This window comes from Bemisia tabaci, chromosome 3 (genome assembly GCF_918797505.1).
Source record: "Bemisia tabaci chromosome 3, PGI_BMITA_v3".
Lineage (NCBI taxonomy): Eukaryota > Metazoa > Arthropoda > Insecta > Hemiptera > Aleyrodidae > Bemisia > Bemisia tabaci.
In genome coordinates, this window is record NC_092795.1 from 16028384 (window position 1) to 16045017 (window position 16634).

The window sequence follows — 16634 nt, forward strand, 5'->3', positions numbered from 1 at the left end:
CACACGGTGTTCTACCTTAGCACGGCAGTGTATGGCATAGATTAATTAGGTATTCCGAATATTCGACTACATTTTGCAACTTTGCTTCGCATTGTGCTCTTCTTACCACTTTTTATGTTCTTGATAGAAATACGCCGTTAATTTTCGCCGCGCGTACTGCTTCAGAACTTCTTTTGCAACGTTGTCGTGCCACAATAATTTTGTTTTAAATTTTCCGGAAACCGGAGGAAAATTGCAATCTTTAGGGAAAATCTGACATCTGAGAACCTAATGCTGATTGCGATGGGCGTGGCACGGTTAAGCCAACTAATGTGGTAGCTTGGAGAATTCGCTCAGTTTTCCAGCCACTTTTGAGAAGTGATTTTCCGAGGTGCCGATGGTTTCAACAATAACAATAATCGGTTAGTCGACCGTGTTACAGTGACAGGTAAGAGCGCACAATGCGAAAAAAACACTTTTTTCCACCTAATCTATTTTCTAAATTTCACCATAGAGATATCCTACTCCATTTAATATCTTGAAAGATTGATTGTTCCAAAACTCGAACCTCATTCATGGACTGGAATGTTTCCTATTGTTTTCAATTTTTTCCCAATGGCCTGGAAAGGAAACGACCTCTGCCAAGTAATAATTAAGGACACGATTTGAACAGATTATTTCAATAAAATTCAACTGGTATCACCAACATACAGTTTCGAAAATATCATGTCTAGGCCTAATTGGCCTGAATAAGTGTAACGATGATGTTGTAGTGGTACACTGGTACAGTGGTACCATTCTTAGAGTACCATTTACAGAGTAGATATCATTCACAGAGCACCATGTGCATGTACCAGCTATATCATAGAAACCTGAATACAGATCTTTCGTACCTTTTTTCTCTCCAAGGTTTTATAAGATTCACCGATCATTCATGGTAGGTAGGTACTTATCAGGGCCAGGATTATTAACAATCGGACTTGCTTGGATTGCTTTGCGGAACTTTCTTCCACCAGTAAGGCGCAATATCATGTTTCACCGATCAATGAAAAGTTCCAATAAATATTTCACTAATCTTGAAAACTTTCCAGGAGGCAGACTTCAGAACAAAATTTTGCTTTCACATAAGTGCTCGTGTGCCATAATGGAAACTAAAATGAAGAGCGTGTTGAGCTTTATGGTACTGTGCTTGCTCTCTCAAGTGCAAGCAGCGCAAGAAGAATCAAGAAGCATTAAACCTGGCAGATATCGTGAGTATATTGGACGTAAAACTTGAACTTACTGACTACTCAAAAATATCGAAAAACAAGAGTTGGAAGATAAAAATCAAAACTGACTATTTATATTTAGGTATCAGGATGTTAAGCACATCTAGTGTTAATATATAATAGTAAAAATCAATGATGGCGTAGTGGAAATATAGATGCAATAAGTATATGGTCGCCGTCGTTCGGCTGGCAAAGTCATTGAGATTTTGCGCGTAAAACGTGTGGGTACTTTGAATCTTTCAAATAACTTGTAAGCCGAGCTAGAGGTGTCTGGATTGAGGGTAATCAACGAAATGGACAGCTTTGAAAGTTTGGAGGAAAATGCAGTTTAATAGCCCATAGTCTCCGTCTGAAACCAAAGAACAGCATCATGCTTGCTAGAAATTAGGGGTATTTTTTGCAGAAATAGGCGGTTGTTGTTGAAACATGAACAAATTCTAAAAATTGGTTTAAATTAGAGGAACATTAAAACATAGGTAGCTAACACTGTGTGTGTTGGCAACCAACACTGTGTGTGTGTTAGAAGAGTGCCAGAGTAGGAACAGCGTTTAAATTATACAAAATTAAGCGCACGCGATGAGAAGCAAGTATGCGTGGTAGAAGTGTTTGTTGTCCTCATGGTCAGCGCGTTTTCTAGCGCGCCCCCTTTTTTTAACGGATCTGTATAGTTGTTAAAAAAAAAAAAAAAAAAAAAAAAAAAAAAAAAAAAAAAACAACAATAACTTCTACGTTTATCATGCCGATTTTCAACATCGGAAAAAGTCAATCTTACATTTTTCTTTAATTTTTCAGCAAGGATGGAACGAGCTTGCTACAGGAAAATGCCAACACCTGAGTTAAATGAGTGCCTCCGCTCTAATTTTCAAGGCCTCGTGCCCCGTATGAGATCTGGTAATGGGTAGACATTTCTCCTTTAAATTACCTAAGTTTCAATCTGCATTAGCTTTATTCCTTTACTTCCATAAGTTACCAAATAACTGTAGAAACTGATCGAGTAGAAAACATTACGATGAAAATCAATGTTATCAATGGTGAAAATCGAAAAATACATACCTATGAGACTAATTTCTTACCATTTTGTTAGATTTCATTTTTCCTCGGAAAACTAATGAGCCTCATTCGCTGAAATTTAGATTCGAGTTTCTTCAAGATACACAGAATATTCTATGAAAAATGCAAACAATGACGCTCACTATTATTTCTCTAAAAAAACAATTGAGCGGCCAATATTCTGAAACTATGGAATTGAGATAAATCTTTGTTGTTTTTCTTTTAATTTTACCATAAATATTGCCGCTTCTCTGACGTAAGGACATATCTCTATTTTTACGTGAGCTCTGAAAGACATGGAGTTATATGGAGAAAAGGACTCACGTGGAAAGTGACATACGTCCTTACATCAGAGGAGCGATGGTATGTGATGCACCTGCAGAGAAGGATCTCATATTCACATTTGGAAAATTGTTGGAGTTTTTTAGCCAACAAGCGTAGAAAGTTCAGCTTAAAGCTGAAATCTCATTAAAGAGGGAAAAGCTCATTCAAGGGAAAATTGCGCTGGAATGAGCTTTTTCCCTCCTTAATGGGATGTCAGCTTTAAGCTGAACTTTCTACGCACGTTGGCTAAAAAATTCCAACATCCCGTCTTACGACACGTGCGTTCACCGCAATCGGTTGATTTGGAAAATTGGTTTGTTTCGCGAGGAAGAGATACGGCAGTAAAAAAAAATTCTTTCTTTTCAAAAGAACTCCAAAATTAAAACAAAATGCCATTAGGCTCAAGTTTACTTCAGTCAATGCGACATTAGAATTATGGCGAATCCAGAAAACATTAATTTCATTGTTATGAGTTAGTTTTTTTTTTTAACTTTCGATAGGTTCACCTTGATTCGCGTGAAATCGCGTATAGAAATCATGCTGCTTTCAAAGGGAGTATTTTACGTCTAGTTGAATCCTTTCATCCCCTTACCTCCAAATCATGCTCCATCAGGATTTCAAAAGAAATAAGTTGAACTAATTTCTCTCCCCCTCTTCCCTCCTCCCTTTCTCAGCCCTTCCCCTCTTGCACAGGTACAAGTATAGTAATTAAAACCTGTAAACATATAATTCTCTCTTCGTCATTCTATCAGGTATCCCAGGTATTTACACGGGTAGTGTTGACCCACTTTATTGGCCCAAATTCGCCCACTACTTTGGTGGGGCTTTGATTCAAGGAAGTTTGTCCGTCCACGATCTGAGCGTCTGGGGTTTCTCCAATACCAAAATTCAAGCAGTCAGGTTAGTGAAGTCATCCCACTAAAGGCACAAAAAGTGAATGGATTAAACAAATTTAGCCCTGATCGTAAATGGAGGTTAGGTCAAAGTCATGTAATTGATACAATTTTCACGATTCTAGAAAATGGGAAAACGGGACTCCGTTATCTATCAATAATTCATGATCGAGGTCCTATTACATCGTGAGCACGCCGATCGATACATCTACTGTTTAATTATTATTAGTGACCGCACAAGGGAAACAAAAAATTTTGGTCGCAAATAAAATAAAAAAGAGTTTACAAATTAGAAAAAATAGTGACTGAAAGAGCGTTAAAAGACTTTTAATGAAAAATCTTCGAAAATTTATGAACAATCTTGTGTCCTGGTTCCAATTGACAGTACTTATAATAGTATTATGGAACATAGTCCGACTGTAGTCCGATTTATTGCAGCCCGCATAGAATTTCTTATCGTCCTTAAATTCATACCTACCTAATATTTGAGGGGTTTGGAGGAGAAAGCGCATATGTGTAGTTCTTGAAGAATTTGAGATATAGTGATGATTTCAAGTAAAAGCAGTTTCAATGCATATTCTGTGAAAACCCTGGTAAAAATTGGCGATAAGAGCTGCGTTTCAAAACACCTTAGGAATTATTATAGACGGCTAAAGAAGGCTACAGAAAATCATGTAGCTGGCTGTAGAATGCGGAGCAAATCATACGGCCGGGCTATAAGAAGCGATAAAAAATTATGCATCCGGGCTATAGTTCCTATCGGCGGGCTTTACACTTTATCGCCTGGCTGTTGCTTTTTCGCCATCGATTATAAAAGGCTATAAGAAATTGTGTAGAAATTCGTATGCTTTGGAAATCATTAAGTTTGATACGGAACCACCTTAATATTTACAAAACACACATTATATTTTCCTTTAATACATATTTTTTTTTTCATCAATTAAAACGAGAATAATCCATACAGGATATGCAAACATTTCAAAATCATGAGTTGAATAACGCTGACTCTGCCAGATCAAATATTAGAGCCTAACACAAAGCGGAGCGTCGACGTACTGGCGCCTACAAACCTAACAGGGATACTTCACGCATTGCGCAACGCGTGAAGTATCCCTGTTAGGTTTGTAGGCGCCAGTGCGCGTTTCGCGCTCTCTGCCAGTGCCCGCCCGCCGCGCCGCAGCGTGCCACGGCGTCTGAAGCAACTATTTCACACCAGAGGTATTGCACAGTATCATACAAAACTGAAGGCGCATATTAGGAATGACAGGCAACCATCAAAAGTACGGAGCTTTCCTCACAAAATAAATCAAGATACTACGGCCCAAAAAGAGATCAGTGGTCCAACAACTCACTAAGTCCTAGCATCCGTAATTAGGGCGTTTAGCATACACTTTATCGCCTGGCTGTGAGTTGCTTAATCGCCATCGGCTATAAAAGGCTATAAGAAATTGTGTAGCCGGCTATAGAGCTATTGGAAATCTTACAGCCGGCCGTAGGTCTATGGTATTTTGGAACACAGATTCTATCGCCAATTTTTACCAGGGAAATTTTATCCTAAATTAAAATTTTTAAGCATCAAAAAGTCAGTTCGATCTTTCTTTCCGCCACAAGGATCCATGTAATTTCGAAACGTCAAATACATATTTCTTCAAAGAGCAAAAACTGCACTTATGCGCCTTGTCCTCCAAGCCCCTCATTTAGCAGTAACAAATCCTAAAAACATCAGGCTATGTTCCAAAATACTATTCTATAGCTAATTTTTCAGGATATTTAATTGTTCCTTTACAACTCTGCATGTTTTGTCGGAGAATTGTTAAGAATTTTCGGTTTTTGAGTTAAACGAACTTGCCAGAATAAGCTTGCTATTTAACCCATTTCTCCATTGATACCGTTAATATAAATAAGGGATAATAAACAAAATTCATCCTATTAAATTTTCGTGACCAATGCACATTTTTGAAAAACAGAAATATTGTTTTATTCTCTCTATGCGAGTTACTGTGTTTTGATTTCAGAGCAAACGTGAAGAACCCACAAAAGATGTTGGTGGAGGTTGACTGGCTCGTTCCCAAGATGGACTTTTTCGGACATTTCAAATTAAATGCCAGAATGGGCACGGACTTTCATGGACACGGGCCTTTCTGGCTAAATTTAAGTGAGAATCTGTATAGTTTCCAGTTTTAATCATTTACAGTGAATACTACTCTTCACCACGAAACTCGGCACTCACTTCTAGTTGTTTGAATGGAGGACTAATTGTGATCCAAACCCGCCCATGAAACATTAAATTTTGTTGTTTGCTAAAATTAACAACCTTTAATTCATCAGGGAAGCGTTTAATACGAGTAAAAGAATTTAAATGAGTAACCCCTCATACTATGTACGCTTTTCTTAAGTAAAAATGCCATTAAACTTATTTTGACCGCGTTCCGTAGAAAGGAACCAAGCCACATCGGCCATTGCCAACTTTGATTGGGCAATTTATTGTTTTACATGAGAAACGGTTGTGCGGATTTTTGTGCGAATTTCAGTGAATTTTCTGCATAGTGCAAAGGAAATTTCTGAAAATTTTCAAAAGATTCCACACAAACGTTTTCTTGTAAAAAATTGAAATGTATGGTTAAAATTGGCGATAGCTGATGTGGCTTGGTTCCTTTCTGCTAAATGCGGTCCCTTTGTCTTTGATATTATTGTAATAAGTAAGCTGTCTTTTCTTGACTTAAACTAAAACTAACGGTCCAGAAGTAATCAGTAGTACCAAAGAATATATCGACGGTGAAACTACCAAACCACGTATCTCGTTTGCGGTGTTTAAAAATCTACGCTCGCATTTTATTTTATTGAGGTAGACCAAATCAATATCATTCCTTGAAATTTTCACAGAATTTTCTCCGCGCGAAGAGGAAAAATCACAGAAATTTTCAAGACTGGACGTTAATTAGTTTTTCATTTAAAAAATAAAGTATGACAGGAAGTCTGCGACGTCGCAAACCGAGGTACGTGGTTTGGTAGTTTCACCGTCGATATGTGCTTTGATTTTCTAGAAATTATACTTGACAACATTTGTAACTTTGTGACCTCCCAGAAATGGTGCCCCTCTCCCTCCCCCCAAAGAAACACACCGCGTTAACCAAAAAGAAGCCGAGTCACATCACAATAAAATTGAGACAAAGAAACAATGTGAAGAAAGAAATGTGAAGTTCTATGTAGTTGGACTGCGTTTTAGAAGTTACTTAAACGCCTATTTTCTGATTTAGAATAATTTTTCCAGGACTTGGAATTTTTTATTTGAGAAAATGTGCCGCTAACTCAAAATAACTCTTAGCTCACCCATTATTCTCCCCTAACTCGGTACTTTAGACTAGGCCCCACAACTTGAATTTTTCCCCCAAGTCGGCGCCATTTTAAGTAAGATCATGTACGCTTAATATCTTCATTTCACATAGCAGCTCAATTTTATGTTACACGACGTGAATTATTTCCGTGTTCGTTCCGTCACTGGGCATGATTCTAATCATTCAATTTGTTCCTGCCTCTTTTTTTTTTTGCCATCGTAGCCGATGTAGGTGGAACTTGGACCGTGACCGGGGCCAGAGAGAAGGGAGAACCTACAATGGAGATAGTGAGTTTCAGGGGCGCTCCAAAAATAGGAGGTTTCAAGCTACGGGCCAAAGGTGCCGCTTTTGGCAACGACGCACTGAGTGAGTATTTTTCTTCTCACTAAACGTTTTTTTTCGACAGTTTAAGTTGAAAAATATAAATTGAAAATTGAATCATATCTGAAGTTTCTATCATAATTTATTACGCAGTCCGAAAAAAGAAGTTAAGGCGAGAAATGTAAAAAATTGTCTACATTATGCACCCACATAACGGCGCACCATAATGTCAGACAATGTTTATTTCTGTTTTAGGAAAACTTATAGCAAAATACGTACTCCCTTTTTTTGCGATTATATTTAAAATATCATTGACTCGCTTTATTGAGCGCCGCTGGTGAGTCGATCAGTGTCTGAGATCAAAACGCCTTCAATCCGTGCGCATGCAACACGGACATCCATGGAGCTCGAATAGTTGCATCCAGGCGTTATACTGAAATTCATGTAGTATCCGTCACATGCAACACTAACTGTAGCTTTAATTGTTTCTCTTTTAGCCTAACTTAATTCCGGCGTTCCATATTGTGCCGATGAAGTAGATCATCACTGATGGTTATTGAAACATTGTCAATTTTTTGAGAAATGTAACATTTCAATGTATTATGACGATTTGAAATCCTAGGTTGGTTGCCCTTTTGGGCGTTACTTTTTTGCAAACAAGAAAACAAACCTATTAAAAATGTGACCAGAATACCATAAATGTACCTGTGAAGTGTGATCTGCTGAAGAAGTCAGAAAAGATCCAAATCGGTATGGATATCTCTTGACGTGACCCCATCTGTTACTTTTTTGAAACGGCATCGGCAAAAGCCTGATGAATTTTTGGACTTCCACATATGTCCAGACTCTCCCAACAAGGATACTCTAGGTTCAATAAGAAGATCTAATCTCATTGTAAATTTGGTTGTGATTACAGATGACCTTGTCATTGCGACAATCAACGGAGCATGGAGGCTTTTCCACCAAATTGCCAACCCAGCAGTTGACAGAGAATGGGGTGGATGGTGCCAAGATAAACTCAACCGTGTTTTCCTCACAAATCCGTACGATGAGCTTTTCCCGGAGAAGCCAATTCGCTAGACTACGTATTTTTCTTACTTTTTCTTGCGTTTTCGGCTGCATTAAATGCGCTGAATATCCCGAATATTCATATAGATATAAAACAATTAAATCGGCAACTCTTGTCATAGTATGTTATATTGGTCGATTGAAGCCCAAGCAGAAGCAACAAAAAAAAAAACCTTTCAAACTCTAAGTTTCCACGTCCACGCACAGTTGACGAAGGTATCGTCGCCCGATAAGACCACACAGTGATGACGTCATCCACCAAAGTTTTGCATTCTGTGGTTTCTTCAACCTTGGTCTCATTAGTTCGTCGCCAAGCTGTCAAAAGAGCGTAACTAAACATCGAGATGACCCGGGAAAAGCATTGAATCTTATGGCTAACAGGGCTCATTTGAGAATGCAGCCGTTAATATTTCAAGGAACCAAATCCCTGCAAATAGCAGTAGAGCGAATTCGTTGCTCACCACCTTAGTGCCATCAATATGCTGATTCTATCTGTTGTAAGGACATCTACTTTATTATATTCGCTTTACAATAAGTTATGATTGAATTTCCTCTCTTGTTGTAGCTTTTTGATCCACCTATCTATCAGCTTTAAATAATCGTATCATTATATTATTCAGTATAACATATTATTTCAATGAATTAATAATTATGTTATTATCAATTTTATACTCAAAATACTCTCATGCTGCTCAACGATGTTGTGATAATATATATATATTTTTTTAAAAAAAAAAAAAATGAGAATAAATATAGCTTTTGCTCGTCTCCTAAGAGTATAGCTGAAAATTTTCATTTTCGTCCAAATCATAGTTTTTGAAGCAAAGGGGGCGCGCCTATGATCAAACATTTTCATCGAGCCATCAGGGTTTCAGGGTCAGGGGCTGAAGTTAAAAAATCTCCAAAATATGAACAATAATATTTTTAGGAATAATCTTTAACAAGGCAAATGGTCCGGACGGCGATAGGTGGAAAGTTTCCCATTTTTAAAACTCCAAAATGCACGAGATGTAAAAGAAGATACGTCCCTTACTATAATTTCCACTCTTTAGAATTCAATGTAGAATTCGTCTACTATAGATAATTCTTAGTCAAGGAACTTGTTTATACTGTGAATGAGTTCCTTTTCTAAGGAGTGCAACATCATAAGAGGCACGATAAAATTAAACGTCCAAAATTTTATTTTCACTGTACCATTTCTGCTCATCCCCTCTACATAATTTTTTTAGTAGCTGATTTTGAGAGGCTATTTGCGTGATTCATCAGTACCTTTAAATCTCTTTGTCATGCATTTGAGACCATTTCCTTTGAGTTCCCTCCACTTTAATTTGTGATGTTAAAAAAATTAATCGTTTCCTCATCCATTCCTGTACGTAGGATATTTTGAAAACCCTAGTTTCTATTAATCGCTCCCATTAGAGTACTACCTACATGACCAGAAGTTTTAACATTCTCAGAAAAAATCAACTGCAAAGCGTTCCTCTTCAAGAGCACTTTTCTTACAAGACAAATTGTGTGATGGGCATCTTGAGGCGAACAATAATGGACAATTTTTATTAGACATCTAAGTATCATTGAATGAAACTTTTTAACAATTCTCAGTCTTAAAATTTTGATACACTTGATTATATATCAGTAATAGGAAGATATAAATTTTAAATCTAATTTATTTTTCTTTGGTTCTGTAACTAGAATAAATTTAAATACGAGCCATAAGTCGTAAAATTAGAAGTGCGAGCATTTTATTTTAAAGCATAAGGGTCCAATATTTTCTGTATTTTTAGCAATTTTTTACTGCAATTAATTTAAAAAAACTTAATAAAATAAAAATCCTGGTGACATGATAGCACAGTGCGATGAATAATTTTCGCGCTGCAACTTAATATGTAACTTTTAATGATTGGTAGCGCGTTCAAAGAATCCGATTTTTAATAAAAAAAAAAAAAAAAAAAAAAAAAAAAAAAAAATCAAGCAATTTCCTCTCAAAAATTCATGAGAATCTTCCTCGATTGTTGAAAAATATTCACAAAAAATTTCAATGAGATTTCGGTTAGTTTCCTTTAAAAGAATGAAGTAAAACAAAACCGAAGGTTCATATCTTTCGCTTTCAAGCAGGGGCGTTTGATAACCATCGCTTGGAGAAAACGTTCCCGCTGTAGGCGCGTCTTTAGAAGCCCCAGTTTCGCTGCCGCGGGAAGTTTCACAGGGGTGAAAACCCCCTCGAATCGGGGGCATCGCTCCCCAAAAGGAAACTCACGAACCCAGTGCGCATGACCTTCACCGAGGAACCATCTGAGCTCAGGGACACGGAGCCGACCCGACATTCGGCAGGGCCCGTGCCATGTTTACGTGTCTCAGCTGATCCAAAATGGGTCAGAAGAATTGCGCAATCCCGCCGTGCGTAGACGCAACACCCCCCTCCCCCGCGCCCTGCCGCGGAGCGCCCGCCCCAACCCCGGAGCTTGGAGTCGGAAGTTCAACCTTGCGATTGCACAATGCATGTTCCCCTCGTTTTCCCTTTGTGTTGAGCAGGAACCAAAACAAACTCCGTTCAGTAGTCCCAGTCCGCGGATTCGAACATTTGGCGCGAATGCGTGTCCGTCATTCTTCCTCTGTTCGTGTTTTTGTTGAGGGATTATAAGTTACTCTGTGGAAATTAAAATTTCCCGCGGTTGAGCGCGTCGCGTCCCTCTGCGTGAGATTCATATTTAAGGTCCATTAAATGGGTCACTTAAATCAGGTCCTTTCTTTTCCTTTTTTCGAGAATTGCTGAACGCTCGTCGATTCCGTTGTCTGGATTGTGTTTGCCGATTTGGACATTTGATTTTCTTCCCTTTTGTGTGAGTGGATTTTTACAAGGTGGTGTCCTAGATTTTCGGTGATCGAGTATGGTGGACAGTTGTATAAACTGATAAGACTTTAAGTATACGGACAACGTTGCACTGCAATTTAATTTGTTTTGAAGTGTTTTCCTGTGTTGGAAGTGACCCTCATTGACTCGAGGCATTATTTTTAATCATATGCATTGGATCTGTCGAGCTGGTGAGGAATTGCAAATGAATTAGATGTGTAAGTATTTGTGGTCTTATACTTTTATCAATATTGAAAAAAAATGTATGCGCGTTCAAGTTTTTTTTCTTGAATGATGATAACTCGCTAAGTTTCCCTCTTTTTTTTTTCCTTCGACATACTAAAAACAGATTAATCGAATCGAGAGTCAGATTTTTAATGCCTGATCCACGTTTTTATAACTTTGATGAATATTTTTTTTTCACAATATACCTCTGAGATTTGGCAAGTCAAGAACACATTTCAATGTGTACCATATTGTGATACCATTTATTTAAGCTTCTAGGGTTGTCTTATCATTTGTTTTTTCTTCTCGCGTGTATTAAACGGATGAACTACTCCGGTGTTATCCAAATCGTATACATTCATCATTTCGTCAGTGGACCATTCTCCCGTGCTGAGGAAGAACATCGTATGAGCATCCGAGAGTTGCCAAATTGCCTCCTAAAAAATGTTAAATTTTGAGGAAAGTTATGAATATTCCTCCTTGACATTTTCAGGAGCTTTAGGTAAAATTGAGAACAAAATTATCTGAAAAATTGGAAGGAAAATATTCATAAGTCTACCAGGAAATTCAGGTTTTATCAAAGGAAATTTTGCAACACCCGAGGGTTCATATGGGCTCATATGAAGTATTTCTTTAGCACGGCAGCATTACGACGCATACCTAACACACCAACGCTGCTTGCGCTCCCACCTGAACACTCTACCCCGGCTGCTTTCTAAAAGGCTACACGCCCAATCGCCTCCCAACGCATTTTACTTTATCAAAGTATTAAAAATACTTCATCAAACAAAACTTGAATAAGTAAAGGTAATTATAATTTTTTCGCGTAGAGTGAATTTAATCGTTTCAACATAGCAACAATTATGCATTTTTTTTTTTTTTTTTACTAAGGGCAACAGATTTTACAGACCCACCTCACCAGCAATTCAAATGAATATTCTTCCCCTAACGATAATCAAGGTAGCGATACGTGGTTTCGCACTGTGTCCATCGCTGTACTCTTGATGGACGATCAACTATTTGAACATTTCGTCTGATTACAAGTAACTGTTATATCGAGCAGATTTGAGTGATGAATTCCAAACCTAACTTTTACACTACGAAAGGATACAAAGTGCCTGGTCTATACTTCTTTACTTCGGCGAACTAAAGTTAAGGGATAAGAAAACATTTTGAATGAGGAGGGTGCGCACAAAAAGCGGCGATTCTCTACTCCAAACAAACCTCGCAAACACTGCAACGTAAATCTAGCGCGGCGCCGGCATACAACTGTTTGAACTTGTGAGTTAGTTTGTGGCCTACGTGGTCAAATTGAAGGCGCAATGAGGAGGTCGCACGGAGCGACGCACGACCACTCTCACCTGCAAGTCCTGAAACTGCTGCATTTTGATAAATACTTTTTCGCGTGATAATGACTAACACATCATGAGAATTTGTCAAAATAAGTTGATTTTGCTGAACAGAATGCTCGAAAATTTTGTCAGCATTGCAGGTGAACCCCAGCGAAGCGTTACGAAAATAACCTTTACAATATGAGAGATTAGAGGGAGAGAGATGTATCTTGGTTTTTTTTTTTGTCCAAGTTTAACAAAAAAGCATTGAGTAGCATTTTGGAAAAGGAAAAAAAAAGTTTCAGGAGTAGTTTTGAATGCAACCATTTGTAAATGGTCTCTTGTGAAAAGTTTACAGTCGAGACAAAATGTTTTTGGGCGCGAGAATGTTCGATGAATTTCGTCGAAGCTCGTTCTTAACGTTGAGTCTTACAAAGGCATACATTTTCAAACCTCTTTTTCTCGATTTGATCTTGATGGGACTTGATGCGTTTCTCATAAACTCTGTCCACTTATACAAAAAAAAAAAAAAAAAAAAAAAAAAAAAAAAAAAAACCTATTTAAATTTGAATTAACAATCAAAGGAACTACTCGGATATGGACAGGATCTGCTGGCCACTTAGTTCCTTTTGATTCAATTAATTGTCGCCTAGTTTCTTTCAGTATAGCACAATGGATCACTGCACATGCTGTATGTAAAAGAACTATTGTTAAATCGATGGCCTGAAAGCAGAATCACGTATCTCTGTGTGCGACGTTACAGACTTCCAGTTATACTTTATTTTTTCTTCGGAAAACTAGTCAGCGCAATGCGCCGAGAACGTCCTTGATTCCCTGGTAAAAATTGGCGATAGGAGCTGCGTTTCAAAATACCATAGGAGTTCTTATAGCCGACTAAAGAAGGCTATTGAAAATCATATAGCTGACTGTAGAAAGCGGAGCAAATCATATAGCCGGGCTATACGAAGCTATAAAAAGTATACAGTCGGGCTATAGTTCCTATCGCCGGGCTTTACACGTCATCGCCATTAGCTATGAAAGGCTAAAATAAATTGTGTAGAAATTCGTGTGCGTTGGAAATCATTACTTAAGTTTGATACGGAACTACCTAATATTTACAAAACACATATTATATTTTCCTTCAAAACATTTTTTTTTCATCAATTAAAATGAGAATAGTCCATACAGAGTGTGCAAACATTTCAAAATCATGAGTTGAAAAACGCTGACTTCGCGAGATTAAATATTGGAGCCCAACACAAAGCGGAGCGGCGACGCACTGGCGCCTACAAACCTAACAGAGATACTTCACGCATTGCGCAATGCGTGAAGTATCCATGTTAGGTTTGTAGGCGCCAATGCGCGTTTCGCGCTCTCTGCCCGCCCGCCGTGCCGCAGCGTGCCACGGCGTTTGAAGCAACTATTTCACACCAGAGGTATTGCACAGTATCATAAAAAATTAAAGGCGCTCCAACATATTAAAAATGACAGGCATCCTTCATAAGTACGGAGCTTTCCGCGCAAAATAAATCAAGATACTACGGTACAAAAAGAGAGCGGTAGTCCAAAAACTAAGTCTTGGTATCCGTAATTAGTAACGTTTAGCATAAACTTTGTCGTCTGGCTGTCGCTTAATCGCCATCGGCTATAAAAGGCTATACGAATTTGTACAGCCGGCTACAGAAGGTATTGGAAATCTTACAGCCGGCTTTAGGTCTATAGTATTTTGGAACACACATTCTACTGCCAATTTTTACCAGGGTTTTTTTATTCCGTCAGCTAATTATATTTTCTATACAAATTTTAAGCTTTACAGTTGGCTTTCTTCACTTCTAGGGGCAGAAATTTTGAAACACTGCAATTGAGATACGTGATTCAGTACTGTAGCTATCGAAATGAATTCAATTAAAAGGAATTGTGCGCAGCACATAAAATCTATGCACGTAGTTCCTGCCGGTGCAATAGCGACGTTCCAGCTGAAGTTTCGGAACTTTTTACTTAGAAAGGAAGATCACTAAAAGCAAGAGGTAATCACATTTATTTTGATCTTATGGTCTCAACTTCAAGTTTATCCCCTAGTTTGACATTTTTCATCGACCGAACATCAAGAAAATCAGATTCTGTGCAACGGCCAGATTTCCTCTATGTAAACCTACGCTAAAAGAATCGATTCTTGTCGGAGCACCAGGCCCATCCAAGAATCGATACATTTCCATAGGTTCAAATGGAGAAAAGACAATGTTGTTAATTTGCTGGATCCAAGCATGCCAAAGATCTACAGCAACAACACATGTTCCCCTCTCGACGCCTCTTAATCAAGTAATTCTAATAAAAAAATCCACTACAAAATCGAACTTTGTGGAAAATAACAAAATTTTACAAATAAATTTGACTTTTCTCTTATGTATGGGAAGCTAAGAAAATTCTTTCAAAGCCAGAGAGGGAAACTCTTGCAGTATGTACAATCTGACATTGCGTTCGAAATAAAATGCAAATGAACAGTGCGAACCGGCCAAAACCAGTTGTAGATCGTTTGGCAACCTGTTTTTTTGTTTGGTTAGTAGTCCTAATTTGTAAGTCTCCCCTAAAAAATCACTTAATCAAACATTTATCAGTTATCACTTGGCCTAACAACTGCTTATCAAATCGGAACAGTACATAAGACGAGGTCGGAGTGGCTGCGCGAACGTTTTCGACGCGCCTTCATTTTCGTCTGATAGGCCAAAAACTGACTCACGAGGTGAAATAGTTGTATGCTAGCGCCGCGCTGCGCTATCAGCAGTGGCCCGGAGTACTGGCGTATTTTGGGAGCTCTTACCTACCGTTTTAACGAATAGAGCAGTCAGCGCATACAAGAAATTTTGAGGCAATGGACTATGCAGCGTCGAAGCGGAAAGCTTTAGCTGACAAATCCCTCGTTTTTTATGATACTCTTCACAAGCATCCAACATTTTTCTGCTTTGGTTGAATCAGTGAGCTCATTCAAATTAAATCAGCCGAATTTTGGAAGTAACTCGATCCTGAAAATTTAGGCGTTACTATTCTCTTCAGTAACACGGGAGAGCTATTTCTCATTCAGGATACTAGGTACCTTAGATTTTATTTCAGAGGTCAGCCGATATATAGTATATTTCGGAGATCTCGCCCTATGTAACCTATCGCAGTGTTAAGTTATTCTCGAAATCCATCACTCAAATTTGCCAAAATGGGGTATTCTGACAAAAGTTTTTATTAATCTTTTTTTGCAAAATAGGCTAATTTTGACAAAATCTGTAATTAATTTTCATGTAGTTTTTTTACATGGCATCATGTGAATTGATACATTATGCAACATGCTAAAAGGGACATATTGGAAATGAATTTCATCGAAAAGAATTGTGTAGGTATGAGGCATATCCTATCCACATAGTCCCTTTTGGTTTAATTCAATTTATATTGTTCCTTTTAGCATAAGTGAGCACAGTTTAACAGAAACGGATTAAGTCGCATCGATATTAAACCGAGAAAAAAAGTTTTGAAATTGTATGTCTTTGTAAGACTCAACGTTAAGAACGAGCTTCAACGAAAATCATCGAACATTCTCGTGCCAAAAAATATTTTGTGTCGACTAAACTTTTGACAAGAGAACATTTACAAATGGTTGCATTGAAAACCACTCCCAATACATTTTATTCTTTAAATGCTACTTGACGCGTTTCTGTTAAACTCGGGCTGAAAACGCCCAAGTGGCGTCTCTCTCTCTCTAACCTCTCGTATTGTAAAAGTTACTTTTGTAACTAATCGCTGGTATTCACCTGCTATGCTGACAAAATTTTCGAGCATTCTGTTCTGCAACATAGACTTATTTTGACAAATTCTCTTCATTATCAACTATAATGCATTATAATGCGACATGCATTAGTTATAATCGCACGAAAAAATGGTTTCTCAAAATGCAACATTTGCAGGAGGTCAGAGTGGTCGTGCATCGCGCCGTCCGACCTTCTCAT

At 38.0% G+C, this 16634-nt stretch overlaps 2 protein-coding genes across 2 annotated transcripts in view; both read left to right on the forward strand.

The window, feature by feature from the left end:
* The first annotated feature begins 355 nt into the window (after positions 1–355).
* Positions 356–8989, forward strand: LOC109044198 (putative beta-carotene-binding protein). The gene is made up of 7 exons (XM_072297914.1): positions 356–427; positions 1071–1229; positions 2040–2138; positions 3374–3521; positions 5530–5669; positions 7072–7215; positions 8087–8989. Exons 2-7 carry the CDS (start codon positions 1124–1126, stop codon positions 8248–8250), a joined length of 801 nt encoding a protein of 266 aa, XP_072154015.1. The 5' UTR covers positions 356–427; positions 1071–1123; the 3' UTR covers positions 8251–8989.
* A 1742-nt stretch (positions 8990–10731) lies between these two features.
* LOC109044239 (uncharacterized) overlaps positions 10732–16634 on the forward strand; it is a 41505-nt gene continuing 35602 nt past the window's right edge. Inside the window, exon 1 of the mRNA XM_019061839.2 lies at positions 10732–11307. The gene's annotated coding sequence lies outside the window, so the exon portion shown is untranslated. The remainder of the gene's footprint in view (positions 11308–16634) is intronic.